General features: G+C 45.6%; 1 protein-coding gene across 4 annotated transcripts in view; it reads right to left on the bottom strand.

Moving 5' to 3' along the window:
* The window catches only part of PIEZO1 (piezo type mechanosensitive ion channel component 1 (Er blood group)), an 854,808-nt gene that overhangs the window by 52,425 nt on the left and 774,584 nt on the right, over positions 1-27,799 (bottom strand). For all 4 annotated transcript variants that reach the window (XM_085638610.1, XM_085638612.1, XM_085638613.1 and 1 more), the window contains one exon: positions 8,917-9,089. In XM_085638610.1, the coding sequence (XP_085494736.1) occupies positions 8,917-9,089 (173 nt within the window). The remainder of the gene's footprint in view (positions 1-8,916; positions 9,090-27,799) is intronic.

Genomic DNA, 27,799 nt, shown 5'->3' with positions numbered 1-27,799 from the left:
TCAGCACTAGCTTGATTGTTCAAAGCTCTAAAACATTTATGTGCAACCGGAGCTCCTCTTCTGTCCATAGCCTGCTCACATGCATCCCAAAAAGATGAGCTCCCCATCCTATCATGGAAGCATCCGTAGTCCGGTACATCTGTGGCGTTACTGCTTGCTGCACTTGACCTCTGAAAACATTCTCCCTGTTTATCCACCACTAAAAAGCTTTCCTCATAAGTGGCGTAACATGGACTATATCGTCCGAGTCTCCATTTACCTTTTGCTAATGCCTGGCTAACTGCTCCTGACAAGCCTCATGAGAAGCCAACAGTATGGAACCCGTAAAATACATTACAACATGGACCCAAGAACAGACTGGATCTTCCTTACAGTCACTCTTTCGTGATCCATTATCACAGAGACTTGTGTCATCAACTTCATGCCTCTTTGCTGCGATTAGTACATCATCCCTTTTGTTGTAACTATTTGTGCACTCCGAAAATCTACTCCTTGCTCAGTTGTAGTTGAGGCTTCTTCTGTTGATAGCTATACCCAGGTTTAACAGCAATTGTTCTGTAAAACTGGTCACTTCCTTTGCCTTCTGCAGGGTGCTTGCACTTATCAACCAATTGTCCACGTATGGATACACCAGATCTCCTTTTCTCCTTATGTAAGCTGCTATTGGTTCCATACTCTTTGCAAAAACTCAAGGGGCTGACCTCAGCCCGAATAGTAGAGCCTTGAACTGAAAATGCTGACCATCCATCGTGAATCTCAAAAACCTTGTGTGCTTTCTGTGGATCGGAACATTGAAATATGCATCATACAGATCTATGGCACTGAGGAAATCTCCGCTTTTGTTGTATTTATGTTCGGAGATCCAAAATTAGATGCCACTGTCCATATTTCTTTAAAATTAAAAGGAATCTTGAAAACAAAACTTTGAATTTCTCCTCCAATGGTACTATTTCGATGGCTTACTTCTCCATCAGTTTCAGAATTACCTCTTTCAAATCTTTCAAATGTCTGCGCATTTCTTTTATCGGTTGAACAGGTGGAGGCTCCTTCAGAAACTCAAAGCATGTTCATGCTTTACAATTTCCAAACCCCATCTGTTCGATGTCACTTGCTTCCAAGTAATAAATGTCCTCTCTGTTGTCTTTACTGTTGCACTTGCTGGCCATAACCTCCATATTGACCATACAACCCATACTGCCTGTAGGGTCGAAACAAATGTGCCTTGATGTCCTTGACCTTGTTTCTGAAACAGCCTTCTAAAACCTCTGTAAGGCTGCTTATTTTGCAACATCCTTCGAGAATGAGCCATCTCTGTATCTGTCTCTATTGTCTGCAAATCTTCATCCACCTTCTTTCCAAACACATTATTCCCGTCAAATTGCATGTCCATCACTCTCGATTTAACCTCAGGTCTAAGCGATGTACTCTTCAACCAGCTGTCCCTCCTCATACCCGTCACATTTCCAATTTGCCTCAATGCGCATGTAGAAGCGTCCATCGCAGCATCAATAAGATAAGGCGCTTGAGCTCTATCCCTTAATATAGCTGAAGCCATTTCTCGGTCTTTCTCCAGCAACTACTCTAAATATTGTGCCATATCACTCCAAAGTTGCCTATCCAATCTCACCACTATTTCAGATGCATTTGCAATCTTTACTGCAACAGCTGCCAACAGATTAACTCGTTTTCTCATATAGTCCTATTTCCTTCCCTCCTTTGTTGGTGCTGTGCATGCTGATGAAGAATTTCTATCTAGACCTTCTTTGTGCTGCAGCCGAGATGACTGAATCAGTGCATAACGGATTCAAAATGCATCCTGCAGACTCCTCAGGGCTTACATCCTTCTGAATAATAAACAGGTTCCATTCTGAATCCTCATTAGGAGATCCTGGCAAGCTCTCCACATCTGGATCATCATCAGCAGCAGCAATATAAACATCTGCATCTGGAGAATTTGCCTAGACTTCCTCTACACTCTGCTCCACAGATACGTTCTCATCTGCCTTCGCTCTCCTTGCTGATCCTCTAGCAGCATCACTGTCCTGTGCCCTAGACTGCACTGGCCTAAACTGTGGTGCTTGCTGCGTTTTAACCAACTGTGTTTGAAGATCATCAGCAGTCTTCTGTAGATTTCAGCAATCATATCCTGAATAGAAGTCAACAGCTGCATAGACATGTGCAGCATCCCTTCAGAAGAATGTGCTTTCCTTCCTTGTTGGACTTGGCCCTTCTGGCCGGTTCACCCCGAAACTTTTTGCTTCATATGGTGACTTGGTTTAGTGATTTTATGGACTTCGGCGCACTTTACCGCTGTGTCCCAGGGTAAAGTGCGTGCGTGTTGTGAGGTTGGCCTGCCCTCCCATAGGAATGCATGGGGGAATGTATGTGTCCTGGTAGTTCCTGATGCATGAGGTGTGCAGGCCCGTGTTTGGTATGTGCGGACTCGTGTGAGTGAATGCTGCGCGTTGATGTGTGCGGCGTGCATGTACCTGGTGTGGAAGTGCCACTTCTAGAAGTGGGCACTTCAGTGTGCAGTCTGAAATGTGTGGCTTGTCTGGCGATTGGCTGGTGAGGTCAGGTGACGGACTAGGGAATTCCCCAGTGTCAGGAGGAGTCACCCAGTGGTGAATGGGGAGTTAGCATGTTGATGGCTGGGGAGGAGTGTACCTGGGTCCTGAATAGGACAGGGCTTCCCCCACACAATGCTGGCGCCGGCCCCTGTGGTGCGTCTAATGACCCTAGCCCTGCCAGTGAATAGGGAGAGGGGCTGAGCAAAACAAAGTGCTCAGGAACCTGTTGGAACTGGTTCGCCCCTTACCTGCACCCTAGACAAAGCCTTGTACTGTATAAAAAGGGGCTGTGTCCCCTTACAGAGGGTTCTCTTCCAGGATCCACTTGAGGGGGGGCCTGCTGCTGCTGGGCGCCAGGAGAGACCGCCACTGGGGACTGCCTCCCTGCTGGAGGGCCCTGTGAGCTGGCTCTGGGCCCAGCCTTTGCCCCCTGCTCTCTGAAGGACCTTTTTGGTTGCTGGGCATTGCTTATAGCGCCTGGGAGCGCTTCCTGGACTTCGTAGCGCTGTACGCGCTGTTTTCCTAGGACTTTGCGCTGTTTTTCTTTATAGCGCTAGGCGCGCTGTGATCCTGATAGCGGGTGCCCACCCCGCGATTCTGCCGTGTTTTGATTCAGCCTGCGGGTGCCCACCCCGCTTAGGTGCGTTTATTTCGAGGGAGCCTACCCCTCTTACGGCCGGAATAATCACCGCTGCAGCCCGGGCTGAACCAGGAAGTCAGGCGGCTGAGGGCGGGCCTCCGGGACAACCGGAACTTAGGAAAGGAGGGCGGGAGCCTACCCCGCCTCCTACTGCAGCGTCGCGGCTTCTCCGAGCCCCGGAACAGGCAGGAGCCTACCCTGTGCCCCGGTGCGTTCTGACCGAGAGTACGATCCAGGCGGGAGCCCACCCCGCGCTGGACTGAGAGGAGGACGCGAGGCAGCGAGATGCGGCTGCCCCGACCGGAGTGCTGACGAGAGTAAGAGGACTCCCGAGGAGCGGGAGCCCTCCTGTGCCCGGAGCCGAGAGAACGAGGAGACGACGAGGGAGTCCCCAGAGCAATGGCCCGGTGAGTGCTTAAAAGGGCTGGGGGACTCCGCGCCTGTGCTGAGAGGGTGCGGGGGCAGTGTGACGAGCCCCGTGAGGCTCCAACGTTCTGAGGGGGCATTCCGAGTGGCGCAGAGTCCAGAGGGACTCCAACGTGTGGGGCATTGTTTCTCCTTGAGCCCGTGAGGCTCCCAACGTTCCGGGGGCATGCTCCTGTGAGAGCGCGGGGCGCTCCAACGTGAACACAGCTGAGTGTTCAGAGCGCTCAGAGCGCTGCAACGTGGGGATTGTGTTTTTGTTGAGCCCAGTGAGGCTCCAACGTTGTGCAGAGCCACGAGGGCTCTAGAGGGCATATCTTTAATGAACAGAGCCCAGAGAGGGTTCCAGAGGCACGCAGAGTGCCTGAAGTTCGTTTTCCAGCTGCCCAGCACTTAGTGGGCAGCTGCCACGTTTAGGTGGGGGACCATTCTTGTTTTAGTCTGCGCAGCTGGCGCAGCTTGACTGAACGCAGGGCGTCCTAGCCCCTACCAGGCCAGTTGGCCCAGGGACTGCCACAGGTGGTGGCTCAGGTGGAGCCTTGCGCAGTTGTTCCTACTTGCACCTCTGAATGTGTGTTGATGCATCATGTGCCATTGCTTTTACACCTCTGAATGTTTTTATGCATCATGTGTTTTCCATTGCTTTACACCTCTGAATGTTTTTAGGCATCATGTGTTTTCCTTCCCTACACCTCTGAATGTGATGCATCATGTGTAACGTTCTATTACCCCTATAGGTATTGTGATACGTAGGTGGTTGTTTGCTTTCTCCTAGTACAGGTGGTGCTAGTGAGGTTCTAGTTCCCTGCGTGACAGTCTCCTAAAGTAGTTAGGGTTACGTAGGTGGTACTCCCCCGATACCAGTAAGTACTGGTTGTGTGCTATACATATTATTTTTGTGCTACAGTGATCTTATATATTTTTGTGCTACATCTAAAAAGTGCTAATTCCTGACAGTGGTCCAGGTGGCCCTGTCTTGTACATAATCCCTTGTAAATTCTGCCCGTGCCTGTTGGCACATTGTAAAGTGTGTGTTTTTATCTAATGTGTTGTGTATAATACAAAGGTTATTTTTATAGAATACCTTGTGTGGAGTTTCCTTTGTGGTGGGCCTTGGGTGTTGTTGCTGGGTGCGCGCGCAAACGCTTTACACATCGCCTCAGAGATAAGCCTGACTGCTCGTGCCAAGCTACCAAGGGGGTGAGCAGGGGTTATCTTTGGCGTGTAACTTCCTTGCCCTGACTAGAGTGGTGGTTTCTGCCTGGCTTTGGCGCAAGCCTTAGCCAACCAGAAATCGCCAGGTATAACATTCCTCCTTTTGACTCTTGCCTCTCATAACAATAGTGTTCCACCAACTCATCCTCATTGTCATCCTCATCATCAACCATGTACAGAATATTCAACTCTCCTTCAAATGCCTCCATCTGAGCCATATCTGGTTGAGTGTCCTCATGACATATCTGTAGATGACCTTGCTCTTCTGGTGAAAGTCCCTGCAGTAAATGCTGTGGTGATTTTAATGGTACTGGGGACACCATAAACACCTGAATTTGAGTTCTTCCATTCTGTGGGACTCTTCCTGAACACCCTGCCCTATCAATCCTCTGGTTGACATGGGCGTCAGCATCATCTGCTCCCTTTTCACTGAGAGAAACAGTCATTGACAACAACTCCCTTGCTAACAAGAAAGCCTTTGTTGACAGCATCTCACTCATCAATGGCAGCCACTTCACCGACAACAAATCCTTACTCTACAGCTTTTCATCAGTTGACGGTAATTTCCTTGTCGACAACAAATCCTCCACCAATGACTTCATTGGCAGTGACTACTCCTGTGCCTTCTGCGCCAACAGTCTTGTCATAGAAGTTGATGAATCCATTGATGGCGACCTTTGTTTGTCGCTCTCGCCAATGGTAATTCCTCCGTCTGCGGCTTGTTTGGATTTCCCCTTCATCGTCATCGACCTCTGCCCAGAGTCTGTAGTTACCTTAGGCTTCTTAGATGGAACCTTGTCCTTCACCTCATCTTTTTCTCTCAATTTGTGCTTCTTCTAAACATAATGCCCCTTGTGTTCCTTCATACTAGAGTGCACAAGACCAGCTCTCAGGCTCTAAGGAGCAGAACCAGAGGGTCCTTTCTCCGGTCCTTTAGTTTCCAACTCTTTCTTCAAAATAGCCAGCGCCAGGCGCCTTTCCCTATCCTTCAGGGTCTTGGCTGAAAAGGTATGGCTAATCTTACATTTTGCTGGCTTGTGATCAGGATGTAAATAATATAGGCACTTCTTATGCTGATCTTCCAAATACATTTTTTTGCCACATACCTTACAAGCTTTAAACAAAGACTTCTTTGTGGTAGCCTCTGTCTCAGCCATGATGCGATAGATTTTATTTTTTCTCTCCCAATAGTAAAATCTTAAACAGCGTGTGGTAGAAAATCTGACAGCTGGAGGCTTCAGTCAGGGGATCAACTGGGTGAGGTGGCTTCTGATTCGATGAAGTTTGGGTCATATAATGAAGTAGATAGGTGAGAAAAGGTAACATTGCTTTTAAACAATGTTAATGTATGCGTTTATGTGTATTAATTTGTGTACATGACTGCTGTTTGCAAAATTACTGTTGGGTTCCTAGTCTGACGATGGGGAAGGATTCAAGCATGTAAATCTATGAAAGATCCAATGCTTGAAAAACAGTGAGGAACATAGAAAGCCAGAGAGGCATATGTTAAAAAAACACACAGTCATGTGCACATGACAAATACATATTAGAGCATCTGGTGCAAGGCACACAAGATGAAAGAGATTACCAGGCTCTTAGTGACGCTTACAGGGAGCTAAACACACAACAGTGGACACACATTTTTTGAGTCAAACAGATACACAGTGAAATACAACCAGCAACGTACACATGTATGTGTGTATGTATACAATGATATATATATATATGTCATGTGAGCAAGGGCCGAGTGGCCCGAAACGCGTCATGAGCTGTGCACATATCGTCGATTAAATAAATACGAAATTTGAGCATTGGTGATTCAAGTTGTCCGTTCCTATTTGTGTGCGTGATTGCACATTTGGAGAGTTTTTGAATATATATATATATATATATATATATACATACAAAAATTCTGCGAAGATTCGTCAACCGGCGCCAGACTTATTGGGAATAGAATGTTGCGGATTTCCTAAGGAAAATAGGTCCTAACTATAACAGTAGGTTATATATATATATATATATATATATATTTTAATCACGGAGGCAAGTGAGGCCCAATACCAGCAGCCCTGAAGGGTTTGGGGCTCCTGTGCCTGGAGGTCTTGTTTGCTGATGTTGAATCTGGAGCTCGATCCACTCATCGCCAGGAACCTAATTAAGGCAATGCTACTTTAGCAAAATCCATGACGATGCAGGAAGGGATTCGGAGCTGGGTGACCCCCGCCTCGATCGTGCCAGAGAACAGGCTTCGTTGCAGGTACTTAAGAAACAAAGCACTGAGCATGATTAATTTAACACGGGACAGTTTGAAAATTATACCCACTATTTACGATGCCAATATGATGAGTAACTTTTAATATGAAGGCAGATGAAGTTTACATGATTCCCTGCAAAAAAATATGCAACGAGATGCATCATGGGATTAGAAGTGCGAATATATCGGTCACGTGATCGTCGAGTGAAAAAGCACGCACTAATGCACTTTGCGCATAAAGACTCCATCCTGTGACCAAGGCGAAAGGTCGCCGAAACGCGTAAGGAATAAGGAGATGAAATTCTGTTGCGTTGCTGTACCTGCAAATAAAGCTTTCCCTCTGGTATTGGGCCTCACTTGCCTCCATGATTAAAGTCAATTGATGGGTCTCTCCGGTACCATTGTTGTGAGGCCGCCCTGAAGGGTCTGGGGCTCCTGTGCCTGGAGGTCTTGTTTGCTGATGTTGAATCTGGAGCTCGATCCACTCATCGCCAGGAACCTAATTAAGGCAATGCTACTTTAGCAAAATCTATGACGATGCAGGAAGGGATTCGGAGCTGGGTGACCCCCGCCTCGATCCTGCCAGAGCACAGGCTTCGTTGCAGGTACTTAAGAAACAAAGCACTGAGCATGATTAATTTAACACGGGAAAGTTTGAAAATTATACCCACTATTTACGATGCCAATATGATGAGTAACTTTTAATATGAAGGCAGATGAAGTTTACATGATTCCCTGCAAAAAAATATGCAACGAGATGCATCATGGGATTAGAAGTGCGAATATATCTGTCACGTGATCTTCAAGTGAAAAAGTGCGCACTAATGCACTTTGCAGGTAACGGATTACCTGTTACCTTCAAAATGCCATGAACAAATGAAGATTCCGCCTGCTCTACTGTTGAGTGCTTTTCCAAATATAGAGCCATTGAAATAAAATTAAACTGCACGACAGCTTCGTCGTGGGAATAGCACCACCTCATGAAAAGGAGGGGCCGCCAGCAGGAGTTTCCTGTTTGAAGAGGCACAGCAGACGGCTCAAGAAACGAAGGTGAAATCTAATCCGGAGCACACTGAAGTGCTTTTAGGCAACGAGGAACAATGACGGATTACCTGTTACCTTCAAAATGCCATGAACAAATGAAGATTCCTTCTGCTCTACTGTCGAGTGCTTTTCCAAATATAGAGCCATTGAAATAAAAAAAAATATATATATATATATATACACACACATACATATATATCTCGAAATACACGTCGACATACACAAAATAAGTTGCACAGCAATACTCACACACAATGAAAAAGACAGCGAGACATGCATACAGTGACACATACACAAAGCAAAATAAACACAGAGAGCAGAAAGACATTCGGACAGCAAGACCTGAAGAGAGATGGACAGGTACAGACATCACAGCTTATGTTGTGGCTTGGACATTTTGTGCCTGATAGTCCATTGTGAGGTAAGTCATAGTGGAAATGCTTTAGTGGAATTCACAGCATGGCAGAGAGAGACAATGGCGGGCAGCGTACAATAGAGTAGCAAGGTAAAATAGGTAAAGCCTAACAATATATAATATTGTGATCTGTCAAATTACAAAATTCCGGTTCAGCAGGCTACAATATTTCACTCTGGTAGACTACTATAAGCTGGCATTCCAGACTACATTAGGACAGTTCTGTCAGAAGCAACAGATTCCAATGGAGTAGCGTTGTAGTTTATAAGAGGATGGCCCGATAGATAATATATCAGGCTGACTATAAACAACATGGCTGACTGTAGTATACTATAAGCCATCTGTTCATCAGTACCTCTGAAAGTTCCAAGTGAAGCGGAGTGTGATATCCGAGGTACCATTCTGAAGCTCTTTCCTCATCTGCTCACGGCTTGGTGGGCTGATACTCCAGAGCGAACCAGAGCTGCCCTCGATGCGCGCGGTCACAATGTCCTCATAGCTGTACAGAGTGATGAACTGCATGGCAGTCTGGGATCATGGGGACAACAAGCAAGAGATCAACATCAGCACACACAGTTTACATGTACAGATAAGCAACCCATTTCTGTAAATAATAAGGCACCCTAATACATTGATGCACAACCATAATAATACATAAAGAGCATTTGCAAGAACTTCCCAATGTTTTAGTAGCCAAAACTCCCTTTTTGTCAATCCATCATGGGTGTACCAGTTCTGTCTTGTAGAATGGCTAAGTAGGACATATGTGACTTTGACTTTATAAAGACGTCAAGCTGTAACACTGGTATTACTGCTAAGCAGAAACCTTTTTCACAGCTTGTATCTCTTACAGACTTACTTTGCAATTGAAAGTAGGATTAAATCCATGGTTCACATCCTTAAAAGGTTTCATAGTGTTGATTCACTCTAATATCTTCTCAGATACTTTCAAGACAAGCCATCCGAGGAAACCACGGATACAGGCCTGCGTCCTCCCTCAACTTTCACCCCACATGATGGCATCACCCCGAATGAGATTTTGACTTTCGAGCAAGCAGTATCAAAAGAAGTGGAGAATGTCACCAGACCGACACTGTTTAATAACCTATCAACAGTCGAGAGGACAGCATTGAAAGCCCTTAACGAAGATTCAACCATTACAATCAAAGCAGCAGATAAGGGAGGTGCGATCGTCATCATGGACACACCAGATTACGATCAGGAATGCCTACGACAACTCTCCCAAGTCAAGTACTATACTAAGATTGATGGAGATCCGACAGGAAGGCTGATGACCAAGATTAAGTCCATCGTAGAATCAGCCGAAACGCAGGGCTGGATCACCAGGAATGAAGCACAATTTCTGGTGAACACGCAACCCAGAACGCCTGCCTTCTACACCTTACCAAAAATTCATAAGGGAGTTAATCCACCCCCCGGTCGCCCTATAGTCTCGGGCATAGGGTCACTACTGGAACCCCTCAGCAAGTTTTGTGACCATTTCCTTCGTCCATTGGTCCAACGGATACCCTCATATCTGAAAGACAGCAGGGACGTCCTCAATCTATTGGCCGATACTACCATGAGTGGAGAGATCGATCTCATGATGACACTGGATGTAGAAGCTCTCTACACGAATATTCCCCAAATGGAGACACTGAGGGTTATTGAAGAGCTCCTTCTGAAAGAAGAGTGGACATCACACACCCCAGTCTCCTTCATAATGGAATGTGCCACCATCGCCATGTGTGAGAACTACTTCATATTCAAAGACCAATATTTCCACCAGACCCAAGGAACTTCTATGGGCAGCACCTTTGCGCCGAGCTTGGCATGCCTCTACGTCGCAGAATTTGAAAGCCTCAATGTTGAAAAGACCAACCCCTATTCCAACAACATCATTCTTTGGAGGCGTTATATTGACGACATCCTGATCATGTGGAAAGGGGATCTAGAAACTTGTGACAACTTTTTCACTTGGGTGAATTCTTTGGACCCCTATTTGAAATTCACCAGATCGGTCTCTCCAACCGAAATACATTTCCTGGACTTGACAATCACATTGCACAATGGGACCCTATCGACCCACACTTACAGAAAACCAACGGACCGGAATAGTCTGTTACAGTATGAAAGTCACCACCCTAAGACCCTCAGGGATAATCTCCCCTTTGGCCAGTTCCTACGCCTCCGAAGGAACTGCGACAAGACCAGTGACTATAAAAAGGAGGCCTCCATCCTTAGCGACCATCTAAAGGCACGCAACTATCCCACCACCATCATCAACAAATCTAACAAAAGAGCTCTCAACAACAACCGGGAGGCATTGTTAGAACCAATAATGAAGGAGACGGAGGACATCATAACCTGTGTTACTACTTACACACCAGAATCCAACAAAATACAAAGAATCATCACAAAAAACTGGAAGATCTTGACCACAGGTACTTTATCTTTACCTAAACCAAGGTTTGCTAATAAACGTACAAGTAACCTCAGAGACATCTTGGTACACACACGCCCTAAAACCACTAAAACAACAGCTCAAGGTACCCTTTGGAGTTCTACTCCAGTCAGGGGCCACTACCCATGTGGAGATTGCGGAGTATGTAACCTGACTAAGGCAACAAAAGAACTCACCCTAGAGGCAGGCAAAGTTTGGACGCAAAAAAACCACACGAATTGCAACTCTAGGAACTGTGTCTACATGATCACATGCCCGTGCAACCTTCGTTACATAGGCATGACCACACGTCCAGTAAAAACAAGGATCATGGAGCATCGGAGTAATATACGATGCGGGAGAACCACCACAAAGATGAGTACCCACTTCATTGCCAACCAACATGGAGCTAACGAATTACACTGGACAGTACTTGAAAATAACCCTGCTTGGTCCAGTCAAAAACTCTTCGAAACTGAACAAAGGTGGATTTTCCGCCTTTCTACACACAGACAAGGTCTTAACGATGATATCCCTTGGACAGAAGTTAATACCACAGCAAAACGATAAAATTCATCTTCCACGTCGAATTAGATTTGCACATCTGCTCCAATCATAATTGTTAATCTACACGACCGTGGGGTCTAGACCGTTGATGTCTACAACTATGTACCATGTTATTATCAGGACCCCTTTGCAAAATAGAATATGTTGCTCCAACTGCTCTTTAATAGTAGTTTCCGCCTGTTTATAATCTCTGTGATCGATACCTTAGATTCCATTCAGGGTCAGGCATCTCGTCTTGTGACAAAATGGCGGCTTAATCTCACGAGATTTAGATCGCCGGTTGAAGGTTCATAACCCGGATCCTACCGCCTACGGTAACACCATGGTGAGATGGAGACGAGTAGGTTCTAAGACGAGCCCACGTCTCGTTCAGGGTAAGTCTGACTCCCCCACCCTCCTTCACTCCCCGAGACGCGAGTGCATGTAGCCTAGCCGCAGCATGTCGGCCCGCTATTTCCCGGCACGGTCACGTCCACATATCCTGAAACCGTAACTCTGCTTTTATATATCACGAAAGTCCGTTAAGATCCACGGTTCCCATTACTTACGGGCTCCGGATCATATGAGCACAACTAGACCTTGACTTTCTCGTTGGCACGGCACACCAGTGCCTTTACTTTTAACCCGTTCACGGCGAGTCTGCCAAAACCAACCCCCCCCCCCCGGTATCACGCCCATTCTCGTATTTCGAATACGTTGTCATACTACTTCACGAGTACGATCAGTGATCTCACCCCGCCGGCACGACACGCACAGTCGATACCAAGCGGGACCCGCATTACACTCACCCCTCCCTCACTGGACCTTTAGTTATCTATGCACCGGTCTTCCCACTCACGCTGGCACGAACGTGGCACCAGGGGTTTGTGGGATGCCGTCGCTTGTCCGTTAATGAACAAATTTTGCAACCATGCATAATTGTCTTCAATATAACCCCCTATTATCGACAGACCAGTATGTTCTGAGGGGAGCACTTGTTGATAAAGTTTTTTGTTCAAATTATTGTTGTACAATGGTTAATGATGATACATATTAGAATCGAACAATCTAACAGTTTTTCTTCCTGTATCAGTATATACTTATATGTTTTATTCAGCAATTTCACCGCTGACAGTATCATGTTGTAGGCTTGATGTCTCCTTTACTTCCTGTCATATAGTACACCCGCTCAATTGGTCGGGTCGTCTTCCCTCATCTATGAGGCTCCACATCCTACCTTGAGGAGGTAAGATTATTTTCTCGTCCTTGACAACGTTACCCCCCGTAACTGTTTGGTCCTACCACATTTGTGTCACTTTAGTCATATCATGCTGTGAACTCTTTCATGCCATGTTCTTTTTAATTGTTCTCCTAGCGTTAGTTCTTTTATTATCCCCTTGTTATTAATAGATACCGGCCATATTTGGCCTAGTCTGGATGATATACTGTCTCTTGTCTGGATGAGATCCTGTTTTCTGTCTCAGCTGATTAGATCACAGTCATGAATTCTGATGGTATCCATATCCCTTTCTTTTCTCCTTGGCCTTATCTACACAGGAAGAATGCCTTTAGGATAACCCCAAGTTGAGGATCCTATCCCTCTGAAAGGGTACTCACCACCCATGACTGTTTACTAAGCGGTCATATTATTCCGGTCCTGAAGAAGTGTCGCTTGACTTTGAAGCACATGACACGAAACATGTTGACCTGACTTAGTCCACCAATGGCTACTAGAATACCTTTAATTATCACACGTAGCCTCACTGTTTTTAACAAAGTCCCATCCTTGACCATTTAATAAAGTGAACTAAAAAGGTTAGGGGCCTTTTTTAATAATCACAATCTACACCTTCACCAAACAATGTTTCTCCTATAGCCCCACACACTGCACTCACCATACGGCGTTCACAGATCAAAAGATCTCCGATAAAGATGCCACCAGGCCCGTCGGACATTGCAGCGCCGGTCCGACGAGGAGCGCCCAATGATGAAGCATGACACCCTAACAGGTGTGTGAGGGCATTACGATCTGGATTTGCAGATCCCCCCGGATACCATTCGTAGCAGTGTAGTAGGTCATTGTAACCCTCTACCCAGGCCCATAGAGAGGAACTGTTTCCCTTTTTGATATTAATCTACTTGCCTTGGAGCATGGAAACAGGACCTCGATAAATAACTAGCTCTGTTGTCCCCCCTTTGATTATACGCTTACATACGGCTCCTTTGCCGAGGGACTATTATATTATATTATATATTCCCCTTGAACCAACGCTAGTTTTTCACACCCCTTTTCCCCCCCCCTCCCTTCCCATTTCCCGTCACCCTCCGTGACCTACCATTCCACTTGGCACAACCTTCCCACTTACAACATCCCTCCCCCTACACATAACCATGGACAACCAAGGTCTTAGTTTTTCAGATGACATGGTGTCAGAAATCTTACGCACCCCCTCCCTGCTACAAAACGATGGCAGTATTCCATCTTGCAGTACCACAGACGATTGGAATTCCTTAGCTAACCAGAAGAAATTACAGACGAAAATAGCACTCCACGGTGCAATGATGACAGAATACCTTAGGGCAAACATAGCCCCAAATGGACTCTTAGTTACGAATGCACCGAGAATCTTTCTGGAGGATATTGGCTTTAGGAAGGAATGGTCTCTTGTGGCGTGGAAGTGTACCAGGGACTGGCTGATACTGATTATAAATACAGCAAAACGCTTAGCTGACAAACTTTTGGTCGAAATAACAATTGCAGAGAACAATCTAAAAGCCTCAATTAACATCACGGCATTCAAAAGCAGACTTGCTGAAATCAATACAGAGATGGATGACCATAAAAATCATCTGATGCGACAAAAAATAACGAAATTGCAAAAAGATATCAAGAAATTTGATAAAGAAAAGGTGTATCCCTATACCAAGGATGACTACCAGATACCAACAGGTGAAGATTCATCCGACGGGAGCTCAGTGGAGAATAGATCTCGCACCTATTCAAACAGCAGTGGTTCCAGCAACGAGAGTAGGTCCAATTTCAGAAAAAACTGGGGACCACCACCACCTCCGCTCCTTGGCTTCCCTATGAATCCCTACTATGGGCAACAAGCACCTTGGAATCCCATGTACCAAATGCCCCCACCAATGTACCACTACAACCAACAACAACAACCTTTTTTAGGAAGAGGCCGGGGCAGGGCAAGAGGCAGAAGACGAGACGGAGTATTCAAGCAAGTCCAGTGGCAAGACCCTCCGGCACCACAGCAACAAGACCGGATGGAACTGAGATCCAGGAAGAACAACAGGACCTAGTGGTCAATCTATCCTCAAGAGTACTCACCCCGACGGAAAAGAAAGTACTAAACAGAGGTCTGGGTTTTGTTCCTACCCCACAACTGGATCGATTCCTTTTGCACAAAGAACTTCATAACTTCTTTCGGAAGATACGACTGCGAGCGTACTTTCAAGACAAGCCATCCGAGGAAACCACGGATACAGGCCTGCGTCCTCCCTCAACTTTCACCCCACATGATGGCATCACCCCGAATGAGATTTTGACTTTCGAGCAAGCAGTATCAAAAGAAGTGGAGAATGTCACCAGACCGACACTGTTTAATAACCTATCAACAGTCGAGAGGACAGCATTGAAAGCCCTTAACGAAGATTCAACCATTACAATCAAAGCAGCAGATAAGGGAGGTGCGATCGTCATCATGGACACACCAGATTACGATCAGGAATGCCTACGACAACTCTCCCAAGTCAAGTACTATACTAAGATTGATGGAGATCCGACAGGAAGGCTGATGACCAAGATTAAGTCCATCGTAGAATCAGCCGAAACGCAGGGCTGGATCACCAGGAATGAAGCACAATTTCTGGTGAACACGCAACCCAGAACGCCTGCCTTCTACACCTTACCAAAAATTCATAAGGGAGTTAATCCACCCCCCGGTCGCCCTATAGTCTCGGGCATAGGGTCACTACTGGAACCCCTCAGCAAGTTTTGTGACCATTTCCTTCGTCCATTGGTCCAACGGATACCCTCATATCTGAAAGACAGCAGGGACGTCCTCAATCTATTGGCCGATACTACCATGAGTGGAGAGATCGATCTCATGATGACACTGGATGTAGAAGCTCTCTACACGAATATTCCCCAAATGGAGACACTGAGGGTTATTGAAGAGCTCCTTCTGAAAGAAGAGTGGACATCACACACCCCAGTCTCCTTCATAATGGAATGTGCCACCATCGCCATGTGTGAGAACTACTTCATATTCAAAGACCAATATTTCCACCAGACCCAAGGAACTTCTATGGGCAGCACCTTTGCGCCGAGCTTGGCATGCCTCTACGTCGCAGAATTTGAAAGCCTCAATGTTGAAAAGACCAACCCCTATTCCAACAACATCATTCTTTGGAGGCGTTATATTGACGACATCCTGATCATGTGGAAAGGGGATCTAGAAACTTGTGACAACTTTTTCACTTGGGTGAATTCTTTGGACCCCTATTTGAAATTCACCAGATCGGTCTCTCCAACCGAAATACATTTCCTGGACTTGACAATCACATTGCACAATGGGACCCTATCGACCCACACTTACAGAAAACCAACGGACCGGAATAGTCTGTTACAGTATGAAAGTCACCACCCTAAGACCCTCAGGGATAATCTCCCCTTTGGCCAGTTCCTACGCCTCCGAAGGAACTGCGACAAGACCAGTGACTATAAAAAGGAGGCCTCCATCCTTAGCGACCATCTAAAGGCACGCAACTATCCCACCACCATCATCAACAAATCTAACAAAAGAGCTCTCAACAACAACCGGGAGGCATTGTTAGAACCAATAATGAAGGAGACGGAGGACATCATAACCTGTGTTACTACTTACACACCAGAATCCAACAAAATACAAAGAATCATCACAAAAAACTGGAAGATCTTGACCACAGGTACTTTATCTTTACCTAAACCAAGGTTTGCTAATAAACGTACAAGTAACCTCAGAGACATCTTGGTACACACACGCCCTAAAACCACTAAAACAACAGCTCAAGGTACCCTTTGGAGTTCTACTCCAGTCAGGGGCCACTACCCATGTGGAGATTGCGGAGTATGTAACCTGACTAAGGCAACAAAAGAACTCACCCTAGAGGCAGGCAAAGTTTGGACGCAAAAAAACCACACGAATTGCAACTCTAGGAACTGTGTCTACATGATCACATGCCCGTGCAACCTTCGTTACATAGGCATGACCACACGTCCAGTAAAAACAAGGATCATGGAGCATCGGAGTAATATACGATGCGGGAGAACCACCACAAAGATGAGTACCCACTTCATTGCCAACCAACATGGAGCTAACGAATTACACTGGACAGTACTTGAAAATAACCCTGCTTGGTCCAGTCAAAAACTCTTCGAAACTGAACAAAGGTGGATTTTCCGCCTTTCTACACACAGACAAGGTCTTAACGATGATATCCCTTGGACAGAAGTTAATACCACAGCAAAACGATAAAATTCATCTTCCACGTCGAATTAGATTTGCACATCTGCTCCAATCATAATTGTTAATCTACACGACCGTGGGGTCTAGACCGTTGATGTCTACAACTATGTACCATGTTATTATCAGGACCCCTTTGCAAAATAGAATATGTTGCTCCAACTGCTCTTTAATAGTAGTTTCCGCCTGTTTATAATCTCTGTGATCGATACCTTAGATTCCATTCAGGGTCAGGCATCTCGTCTTGTGACAAAATGGCGGCTTAATCTCACGAGATTTAGATCGCCGGTTGAAGGTTCATAACCCGGATCCTACCGCCTACGGTAACACCATGGTGAGATGGAGACGAGTAGGTTCTAAGACGAGCCCACGTCTCGTTCAGGGTAAGTCTGACTCCCCCACCCTCCTTCACTCCCCGAGACGCGAGTGCATGTAGCCTAGCCGCAGCATGTCGGCCCGCTATTTCCCGGCACGGTCACGTCCACATATCCTGAAACCGTAACTCTGCTTTTATATATCACGAAAGTCCGTTAAGATCCACGGTTCCCATTACTTACGGGCTCCGGATCATATGAGCACAACTAGACCTTGACTTTCTCGTTGGCACGGCACACCAGTGCCTTTACTTTTAACCCGTTCACGGCGAGTCTGCCAAAACCAACCCCCCCCCCCCGGTATCACGCCCATTCTCGTATTTCGAATACGTTGTCATACTACTTCACGAGTACGATCAGTGATCTCACCCCGCCGGCACGACACGCACAGTCGATACCAAGCGGGACCCGCATTACACTCACCCCTCCCTCACTGGACCTTTAGTTATCTATGCACCGGTCTTCCCACTCACGCTGGCACGAACGTGGCACCAGGGGTTTGTGGGATGCCGTCGCTTGTCCGTTAATGAACAAATTTTGCAACCATGCATAATTGTCTTCAATATAACCCCCTATTATCGACAGACCAGTATGTTCTGAGGGGAGCACTTGTTGATAAAGTTTTTTGTTCAAATTATTGTTGTACAATGGTTAATGATGATACATATTAGAATCGAACAATCTAACAGTTTTTCTTCCTGTATCAGTATATACTTATATGTTTTATTCAGCAATTTCACCGCTGACAGTATCATGTTGTAGGCTTGATGTCTCCTTTACTTCCTGTCATATAGTACACCCGCTCAATTGGTCGGGTCGTCTTCCCTCATCTATGAGGCTCCACATCCTACCTTGAGGAGGTAAGATTATTTTCTCGTCCTTGACAACGTTACCCCCCGTAACTGTTTGGTCCTACCACATTTGTGTCACTTTAGTCATATCATGCTGTGAACTCTTTCATGCCATGTTCTTTTTAATTGTTCTCCTAGCGTTAGTTCTTTTATTATCCCCTTGTTATTAATAGATACCGGCCATATTTGGCCTAGTCTGGATGATATACTGTCTCTTGTCTGGATGAGATCCTGTTTTCTGTCTCAGCTGATTAGATCACAGTCATGAATTCTGATGGTATCCATATCCCTTTCTTTTCTCCTTGGCCTTATCTACACAGGAAGAATGCCTTTAGGATAACCCCAAGTTGAGGATCCTATCCCTCTGAAAGGGTACTCACCACCCATGACTGTTTACTAAGCGGTCATATTATTCCGGTCCTGAAGAAGTGTCGCTTGACTTTGAAGCACATGACACGAAACATGTTGACCTGACTTAGTCCACCAATGGCTACTAGAATACCTTTAATTATCACACGTAGCCTCACTGTTTTTAACAAAGTCCCATCCTTGACCATTTAATAAAGTGAACTAAAAAGGTTAGGGGCCTTTTTTAATAATCACAATCTACACCTTCACCAAACAATGTTTCTCCTATAGCCCCACACACCGCACTCACCATACGGCGTTCACAGATCAAAAGATCTCCGATAAAGATGCCACCAGGCCCGTCGGACATTGCAGCGCCGGTCCGACGAGGAGCGCCCAATGATGAAGCATGACACCCTAACAGGTGTGTGAGGGCATTACGATCTGGATTTGCAGATCCCCCCGGATACCATTCGTAGCAGTGTAGTAGGTCATTGTAACCCTCTACCCAGGCCCATAGAGAGGAACTGTTTCCCTTTTTGATATTAATCGAATGGCTAAGTAGGACATATGTGACTTTGACTTTATAAAGACGTCAAGCTGTAACACTGGTATTACTGCTAAGCAGAAACCTTTTTCACAGCTTGTATCTCTTACAGACTTACTTTGCAATTGAAAGTAGGATTAAATCCATGGTTCACATCCTTAAAAGGTTTCATAGTGTTGATTCACTCTAATATCTTCTCAGGCATCAAAGTTCAAGTATTACAGCCTTGTAAAAGGGTACCCAGAATACCAAGACGCTACATCACATATTTTAGCCAATGTAAAGTTTCACAAACATTAGGCTGTTGTGGTATTTTTCTTTGTTATATAAAGTTTAGAATCAGCAGGCAACAGCTGCTTAACTAAGTAGCCATCAAATCTGAATCATGCTACTAGACACAGTGACTGCTACATCCTAAATATCCTGTCAAAAGGCAACAAACACTTCTCTTGTAGTACTTATAGCTTAAATCCAATCAACTTAGTAGATTTAGGGCATGCTCTTTTTGAGTTCAGTTTGTGCTCAGAACAAACGGAAGTAATTGTGCTTGAGAGGAAATCCTGAGAGATAAAATAATGGAAGTATATTCTACTATCCACAAGAAAAAAGTATGAGGCCTAAGATTAACCTTGTTCCCGTGGAAGGTGGTGGAAATGTAATCTAGACATTGACCTCCAATTATTGAAAGTGTCTTTTATATTGAAATGCAACATGCAGACACCCTCATAAAGAGCAAAACTGGGGAGAAATGTAACATAAGCATGTAACTGTGCTTTACAAAATAACAATATAAATACCCTTTTACAAAATGTATTTAATAAATACTGCTGCCCTTACTGCTGCCTTCAGTGCCGCCACGGAGACCGGGGTCTCCATTCCCCAAGTGCCTCAGCGCCAGGAGGCGCCAACAAAGTCCCAGAGCACCCGGGCCCATAAAATCACTGGATGGCTCCCGCAGCGCGGGAGCCCTTACTGCTGCCTTCAGTGCCGCCACGGAGACCGGGGACTCCATTCCCCAAGTGCCCCAGCGCCAGGAGGCGCCAACTAAGTCACAGAGCGCCCGGGGGTGCATAAAATCAACGGAAGGCTCCCGCAGCGCAGGTGTGCCTGGGCAAAGCCCGGGCCCATCAGAGCCCGAAGGAGACTGGGCTGGGCAACCCCTCTGAGCCCTGATAAAGAATTCTCCTGGGCTTGTGACTCCACCGGGCAGCTGATATAAGGTTAGTGCCCCCAATAAACTGTTGTGTGCTCCCCACCCCAAGCATTTGCAGGAAGCTCTTCTTTCTCTCTGTGGCCACCACCCCTGCAGACCAGCATAGACCAAAAAAAAAATCCTGAACCCTGGGTAACCATTCCCAACATGAACTACTGAGAAGTTCCACTGTGGCCATAACCTCTTTAAAAGATTGTGTCTTTTTCACTGCTACTAGCAAACATGGGAAAACCCACATGCATGGGGAAAAATCAATCTGTTCCCTTGCAACCCGCACCCTCCTTACAACCAACCTAAATTCTCAAAATGCTACAGAGGGTAATTGGCGCAGTTGCTACGGAAATTGAACTGACCAAAAGGTGCCTCTCATTAACCCCGGATCTAGCCCTACTTCCCACCATCTATGACCCTGTTAGTCCCCCCTCTGCCTTAGCCTTGGACTCGCCAACAGACCATCCAAGGATACGCGCAATGGACTGCGTGGCACACACCGTTGAGTTGCACCCGGTGGGTGCTGGCCCAAAAAACAGGAAACACAAACTTGCCACAAACTCGGGACCCAAGAGGAAAAAACAAACGGAGATCAATGTAACAACCAGTGACTTAGGGGTAATTGGACCAGGGGCATTACCGCAAGTGAGCCTGGAGCAACCAACTTGGGTGACTAACCTGGTAGTTGACCTTCAAGTTCAAATCAGGTCCATCGTAAAGGATGAACTTGATAATTTACTGGAACGGGTGGACAAACTATCGTCATTGGTTGAACTTTGGGTGGGCAAGGAAGAGTCAATTCATATGGGGGTTGAGTCAACAAAAACCCCAGTTTCACAACCAGCCCCTCTAGCATCTAATACCTCGACCTTCTCTACTAGGCCTAATCTAATCAATCAGGAGGGTGCAGGTAAATGTATGAGAAACCCACTGCCACAAAAATAGATGCCAGTATCCACCGCCAGGGGCCTCCCCAAGGGACAGTGATAGGAAACATTCCTAGGCCACCCGTAGTAAGACTACAAGCGCCTGATCCCCAGCAACAAGGTCCAATCTATAGGGACAGTACAAGGGCGGCTCCCCGCGAAGATGAGACTGCCATGCCATGCATTAATCTCCCCCGGACTCAACTCCCTATGTTATCGTATTAACAGGAGTCCCAGAGTTGAACAGGGGGTGTAGGGAATCCCATTTTGAACTAAAAAATAAATGCATTTTCTGGCTTGCTAAGCACAGGCAATTTTCCTACAAAGACGCAAATTAAATTATACTGATGCTTAGGGTAGGCTGGGTGGGATGGAGACCAAAAGATGTCCCTGGGGACTGTGTAGTGATACATTTCAGAAACACACTGGTCGTGGAAACTCTCATAGACTGCAGCTACCAGAGGGAGAAGGGGGGCACAGGTTCCTTCCCCTTGGGATACTTCTTCCCCCCAGGGATTATGCCTCATAACACAAGAAGAGCAGGCCACAACTGGGGTGTGTGGAGCCAGAATGAGTCATTTGCTAGTATGGATCAGGATATCCCAAGAGCACTATTTTACAATCTTCCAGTCTCAAATAGATACAGCCCACTAGAATCAGGAGACTGACTAACGTGCACTGGGCTCCTACTTGTGAGCTCCAGACGTCAATTGGAGATCCCAGGGGGACCAATGCATCAGGAAGAGCTTGTACAGCGGAGAGTGCAGGGCGTAGGAAGCAGAAAGGAGCACAGGTGATGGTCTACTTGGGAGGAGAGAGAGTGTAAATAGTAGAAAACAGGAGAAGGCCCCCACTAGTCCCCCATTGCATCAGCCATCCCGTCAGGATTCACAGATAATTAAAACCATCCAACCATTGGTAGTAAAGCCCCCTCCTGCCCCAGTTGGCGATTGCGAATTAGGCATCGGTGCAAGTTCGACGGGGCGGGTGGGGACCATTGACCCACATCAGGCCCATATAAAGGCCTGCGTCACTCAACCAAACAATTCAGCTAATGAAGTGGGCCCTTCAGGCCTGAAGTTACTATCCTGGAACATAGCAGATCTCACCTCCTAACTGGATAACCCAGATTGAGGGCTATTCATAAAACAACATGAGATCTGCATGTTCCAGAAAACCTGGGCTAGGGCGGACACACACAGATTGGGCTATGCGTCATTCAGCATCTTAGCTAACCAGGGGGGCAGGGAAAGACCATCTGGGGGACTGTGCATTTGGGTTGGCGTGCACCTGGGCTGTGAGATTAAACAGATAGAGACCTCATCACGAGACATTCTTTGCATTTTTCTGACTTTTGCCACAAAAACTAGAATTGCTCTGATCAATGTCAACTCACGGCCGGTCTATTATGGCCAAGTCTCCCCTACACTTGACCAATTGACCACCTTTCTTCCAACAATCCCCGATAATTACTGGGTAATCATAGGTGGGGATTTTAACTGCCAGTTCGAACCTTTGAATGGCCTGGCCACAAGTATCTCCAGCGCGGAGGACTCACTTTGGGCCATTCCAGAGCCCAACATCTCGCCTATTCGGGCTTGGACGCCGCTGGTACTACAGATGCATACGCTCACACTGAGCTCTTCACTAAGGACATGCAATGGCCGCACAGCACCCGACAGCCCCGGCAAGTGTACCTTTAACAGACCAGGGCAGACCTCGATCATAGATTACATCGCGGTAGACACCAAATCGTGGCACAGGGTCCTGGATTTTAAGATCACCCCTCGCCACGAGAGTGACCACAATGCTCTTTCTCTAGAGGTAATTTTACCATATGCCGGTAATACACCTAAAACACCATCAACACACAACCCTAGATTAACACAGGCAAATGGAGGGAGGAGAGTCCGCTGGGGGGAATTCTCCCAATCTCAGGAAAAGCTGCTATTCCTTGTTGCTGCAAACCAACTCTCAGAGATCAATGGTACCCCAAATTCCCAAACTAGAATGTTTAACAACCATCAAGTCCTGCTCTCCACCTTTTTATATTAGCAAGTAGTCTAGGCTGACTAGAAAACCACGTCATCCATGGTATAATGAGTGCTGCAGTGCAGCCAAGTCAGCCCTTTTAGTTGCCATTAAAGCAAACGACAGGCCATCAATCAGGGAAGCAAGGGAAATTTATAAAATCGCCATAGCAAAGTAAAAAAGCAGCTGGGAGCACGAAAAAAGGGATTCCCTCAGAAATGCATTAAACAACCATGACATGAGGGCATTCTGGAACCTGATTAATACAGGATCCCTTGAAGGTACAAACATTGGGGAGTAAGTCTGGAGAGCCCACTTTAAATCTTTATATTTAATGGGAGAGGATGAAGACGGGCTTGCGGCTAAGACTCTCCCCTCCCCTGAGCCAAATCATCGAGACACCCCTGTTTTCCCCAAAGGAGATCACTGAAGCACTGGCTAAGATAATACCAGCTAAGGCGCCAGGGTTGGACAAGATCCCTGGGGACCTCTTCCACTCTGAACCTTCTGTCTGGGCCCCCTATTTGTGGTCCTTGTTCATTTCCATCCTTCAGGGTATGGCGATTCCTACCACCTGGGCTGGGGCAGAAATTATTCCAATATTTAAAAAGGGTTCTCCGCTCATTCCCGCCAATTACCGCCCCATCAGCCTCCTAGATGTAAGCCAGAAAATATTTGCACATGCACTCTTGGGGCGACTGCAGTCCTGGATAGAAGAGCACAATGTACTAACCCCTCTTCAAACTGGGTTTAGGGCTAATATCGCCACAATTGATTTTCAGATTACAGATCCTATTCTGGAAAACTGTGACCATAGAGGGTGGCAGCCTCTATCTTATATTTGTGGACCTTTTATCTGCGTTTGATCTTGTCCAGAGGGATAAACTTTGGGCAATATTATTATTGGACATGGGAGCCCCTGAGTACCTTTGCCATCAGATGAAACGACTACATCAAGGTAATTTTGCACAAACTAGGTATGGCAAAAACGGAGAACTCTCAGCTCCTTTCCCACTAGAGAGAGGTATGCGCCAAGGCTGCGTCTTGGCTCCGACTCTTTTCTCCCTTTTTATTAATGGCCTAATCAAGTCATTGGCAGCTGGAAAGGATATTGATGCCCCCAGGCTAGCGAACCGCAAAATACCTGCCATGATGTTTGCAGACTATTCCCTTCTGCTCTCGAAATCCCCATGGGCATACTAAGGGCACTTGATACTTTTAGTGTCTTCTGTAGAAACAGAGGTTTGGAGCTCAACCTTAAAAAAAGAAGGTATATGGTCTTTAATGCGAATAACAGCACTCGCCCAAACCCCTGTCTAGAAGGAAGGGCACTAGAGAGGGTATCTATTTTTGAGTACTTGGGGATCACGCTTACTGAGAAAATGAATTGGGGGGCACAAATAAAGAAATGAAGTCTGAAGCTGGCCCAGTCAGCAGGGGGTATCTCAAAGGCATAAAAGAGCTGCATCCATAAAGCAGTAGGCCCTGTGGCAGAACTCTAGGAGGTACAGGTTAGGGGTGCTGCACTGTACGGAGCAGAAATATGGGGTCATTGTCCAACCGGCTCCCTATTGCACATAGAGAACTCCTTTGCTAGGCAACTCTTGGGTCTCCCCTCTAGTTCCCCACTAACACCCCTCAGAATGGACCTCGGTATTAGTTCTATTGCAGATGAAGTAGCTCTCAGACCTCTTCTATTTTGGTGATGCCTTTGGAGTACTCCCGAACTGGCTCCGTACAGTGATGAGATGAGATGTTATGGGCCTTCAAGGTGTCGGAAAACTCCCATGCTTGGCATATCTTAGGAACACCTGCCAGGCTCTGGGGAGGGGCAATTTGTGGAATACTGCAGAAGAAACCTGCCCCGTGACCCCTAGAAAGGTACTTTTAGAGACCTATAGAGAATATAAACTGGTCCAGCTATGGAGGGGTCTACGCCTGGTTGTCTAACCCTTAGGTTTCTCGAAGCAAAAGCCCAATACAGGCTAGAATCGGTGTTAGACGATATTTAGCCACTCCTTGCGAGGAAGCTATTCCTCCAATTCAGACATGGGGTGCTCCTGCTCCGATCATTTACCAACAAGTGAGCGGGCGCCCCAGTCTGGTTTGCCCTGTGTGCAAGAATGCAGAGGAAACTGAAATTCATGTGCTATTCTTCTGCCATGGCTATAGGAGGTCAATGTCTCGTTGGCTGTTACAGTTGTGCAGGAACCTGGGGTCCAGACACTGTTACGAGGTGTTTAGGTTACTTAAGTACGATTCTGATATGCCCATTGTGTTCTCCATCTCGCGCTTATTGTATTCTATGTGGTGTACTCGTAGAGCTATCTTAAAGAAGAGCCCATAGGCCAACCCCAGTTCACCACTACGCATTATGACAATCGGGTCTCGTACTTTCCCTCTTAAAATGAATTAAATAAATTGTCGTTCCCTATGTTTAGCACTATTTTAAACAGTTAGTGTTTTATGAATCACTGTACTTCTTAAATCGTCTTTTTTTTTTTCTTTCTTTTCTTTTCATACTAATTGTTGTAAACAGTCTAGGCCTTTTTTCCTTGTAAACGCGCTAGCCCCTGTCCCACCTGAGTCCTGTCTAGCATGCATGGCCCTAATTGCATGCTACAATCCTATTATAGACGAAGCTTTGCATGTGCATCTTCTCGCTCTCAGGAATTGCAAGATAAGGCGGCGGGCACCTGGATTTAATGGATCTTTCTTACATTTCTATGCCCACATTTTTATCCTGACATTGTCACTGTCTTTTTTAGTGAAATTGTTTTTTTTATACATCACAATTTGATACCTAGCTACCCAAAAGCATTCTTTTTGCTCCTTTTTAAGTGACCATACCTAAATGAAATTGATCTTTTTATTAAAATCACCCCATTGTTCATGCACAGGCACTTTATTGATTTTTACTTTGCGGCTAATGTAAAGGCCATATGCTGTGTGTATATTGTACAATGCTTTCTAGGCTAGCGACAAGAGGAGCTGACCTCGCCAACCCAAAATCACAGATAGGAAACTTATATTTCTCTCCAAAGTACTATCCGGTCCTATATAGCCTAAAGGCTATCACCAGCAATTTGTATGTAATGTATTGTATTTATCTACTTGTGCTTTTATGGCCCGAGTGGCCGATATAAAGATCTTTGATTCTGATAAAAAATATACAGATAATGCTTATAACAACATCTCAGAACAAAACACAGCCGGAAAATGAGCAAAACATCAGAGTAATTTAGCATTAATGGCCATGGCAAACAAAAGCTGCCAGTTCCTAAAAAGAGCCAGTAACTATTTCAAAATTGACCCAGATAGAATACAATTTGTCACTGAAATCAACACAAACTCACCCAAATAACACTAGCTTTAGCACAGAATCTCTCAATATGTGTGAGAGCCAGCTCTTGTGTACGTTTCATCTACTGATAACCAGAATACATGGTTCTCAGAAATATTGACTACTTTTGAGATAATTTCTTATATTTGTTATTGTTTACATATTTATACCATCTAACAAAAGGCAAAATTATAGGTTGTGGAATTAATACTATTTTATTTTTTAAATCATGTAGTTTCTTTTCAGAGGTTATGATTTGATGTCTGAAAAGCTGTGCTGCATGCAAGAGAGGGTAACGTTCAGTTAACTTGTGAGACCAGTTATGGTGCGACTGACGGTATAAATAAAATGAATACATTCTCTGCAGTCTTTTATGATTCTGGGACAGCAAAAAAAAACACACAACAGATTCTTAGGAATAAATGTCTGTTGTGTTTTCAAACAACCTGTGCAATTTTTCTAGAATGGAGTAATAACAATGAACCAACTTTAAAAAAAACTATATTGAGAACATAGCCCAACATAATTTCCAAACCACTGGATGAACATTGGACTTTATTTAACCGTAAATGATTTAGCAGAGCAGTTGATTATTACCAGCCTTCTTTTAAAGACTTTATTAGTAGAGCATCCAACCAAAGGTGGCCATTTACTGGAGCTCTTTTTACAACACTGAGTAGTTAATGAATACTAAACAATAACTATGTACATTAGAAAAATGAATGCAGGGGATAATGAAATGCATACAGTTAGTGGGAAAATGAGCAGTGTCTTACACCTGGTTGGACTTGAGTTACATGTGATTTGGCAATATTTGCATACTTGCCTCATACTTGTATCAATAACCTTAAAAAAACTGTTACTTGTTGCAACTCTGCATATTTATGATGAATATATCTTCCTGCAAATTCTTCATCCTACGACTATTGCTCCAGGTAGGTCTGGAAGGCTTTTCCAAAGCAGTAGCTCTCCAGCACCACCAGGTGGGACGAGGTTGATTCAGCGGTTATTTTGCCTGGCGGATGTGACAACATAGGAGGATTTTTAGGTGCCAACCGGCTCGCTGGTGTCAATATGGGGTTTTCACAATTCATTGATGTGGGTCT

This window comes from Triturus cristatus, chromosome 12 (genome assembly GCF_964204655.1).
Source record: "Triturus cristatus chromosome 12, aTriCri1.1, whole genome shotgun sequence".
In the NCBI taxonomy this organism is placed as follows: Eukaryota; Metazoa; Chordata; class Amphibia; order Caudata; family Salamandridae; genus Triturus; species Triturus cristatus.
The sequence above is the reverse complement of the archived record's forward strand: the minus strand, read 5'-3'. Positions and strand labels throughout refer to the sequence as shown.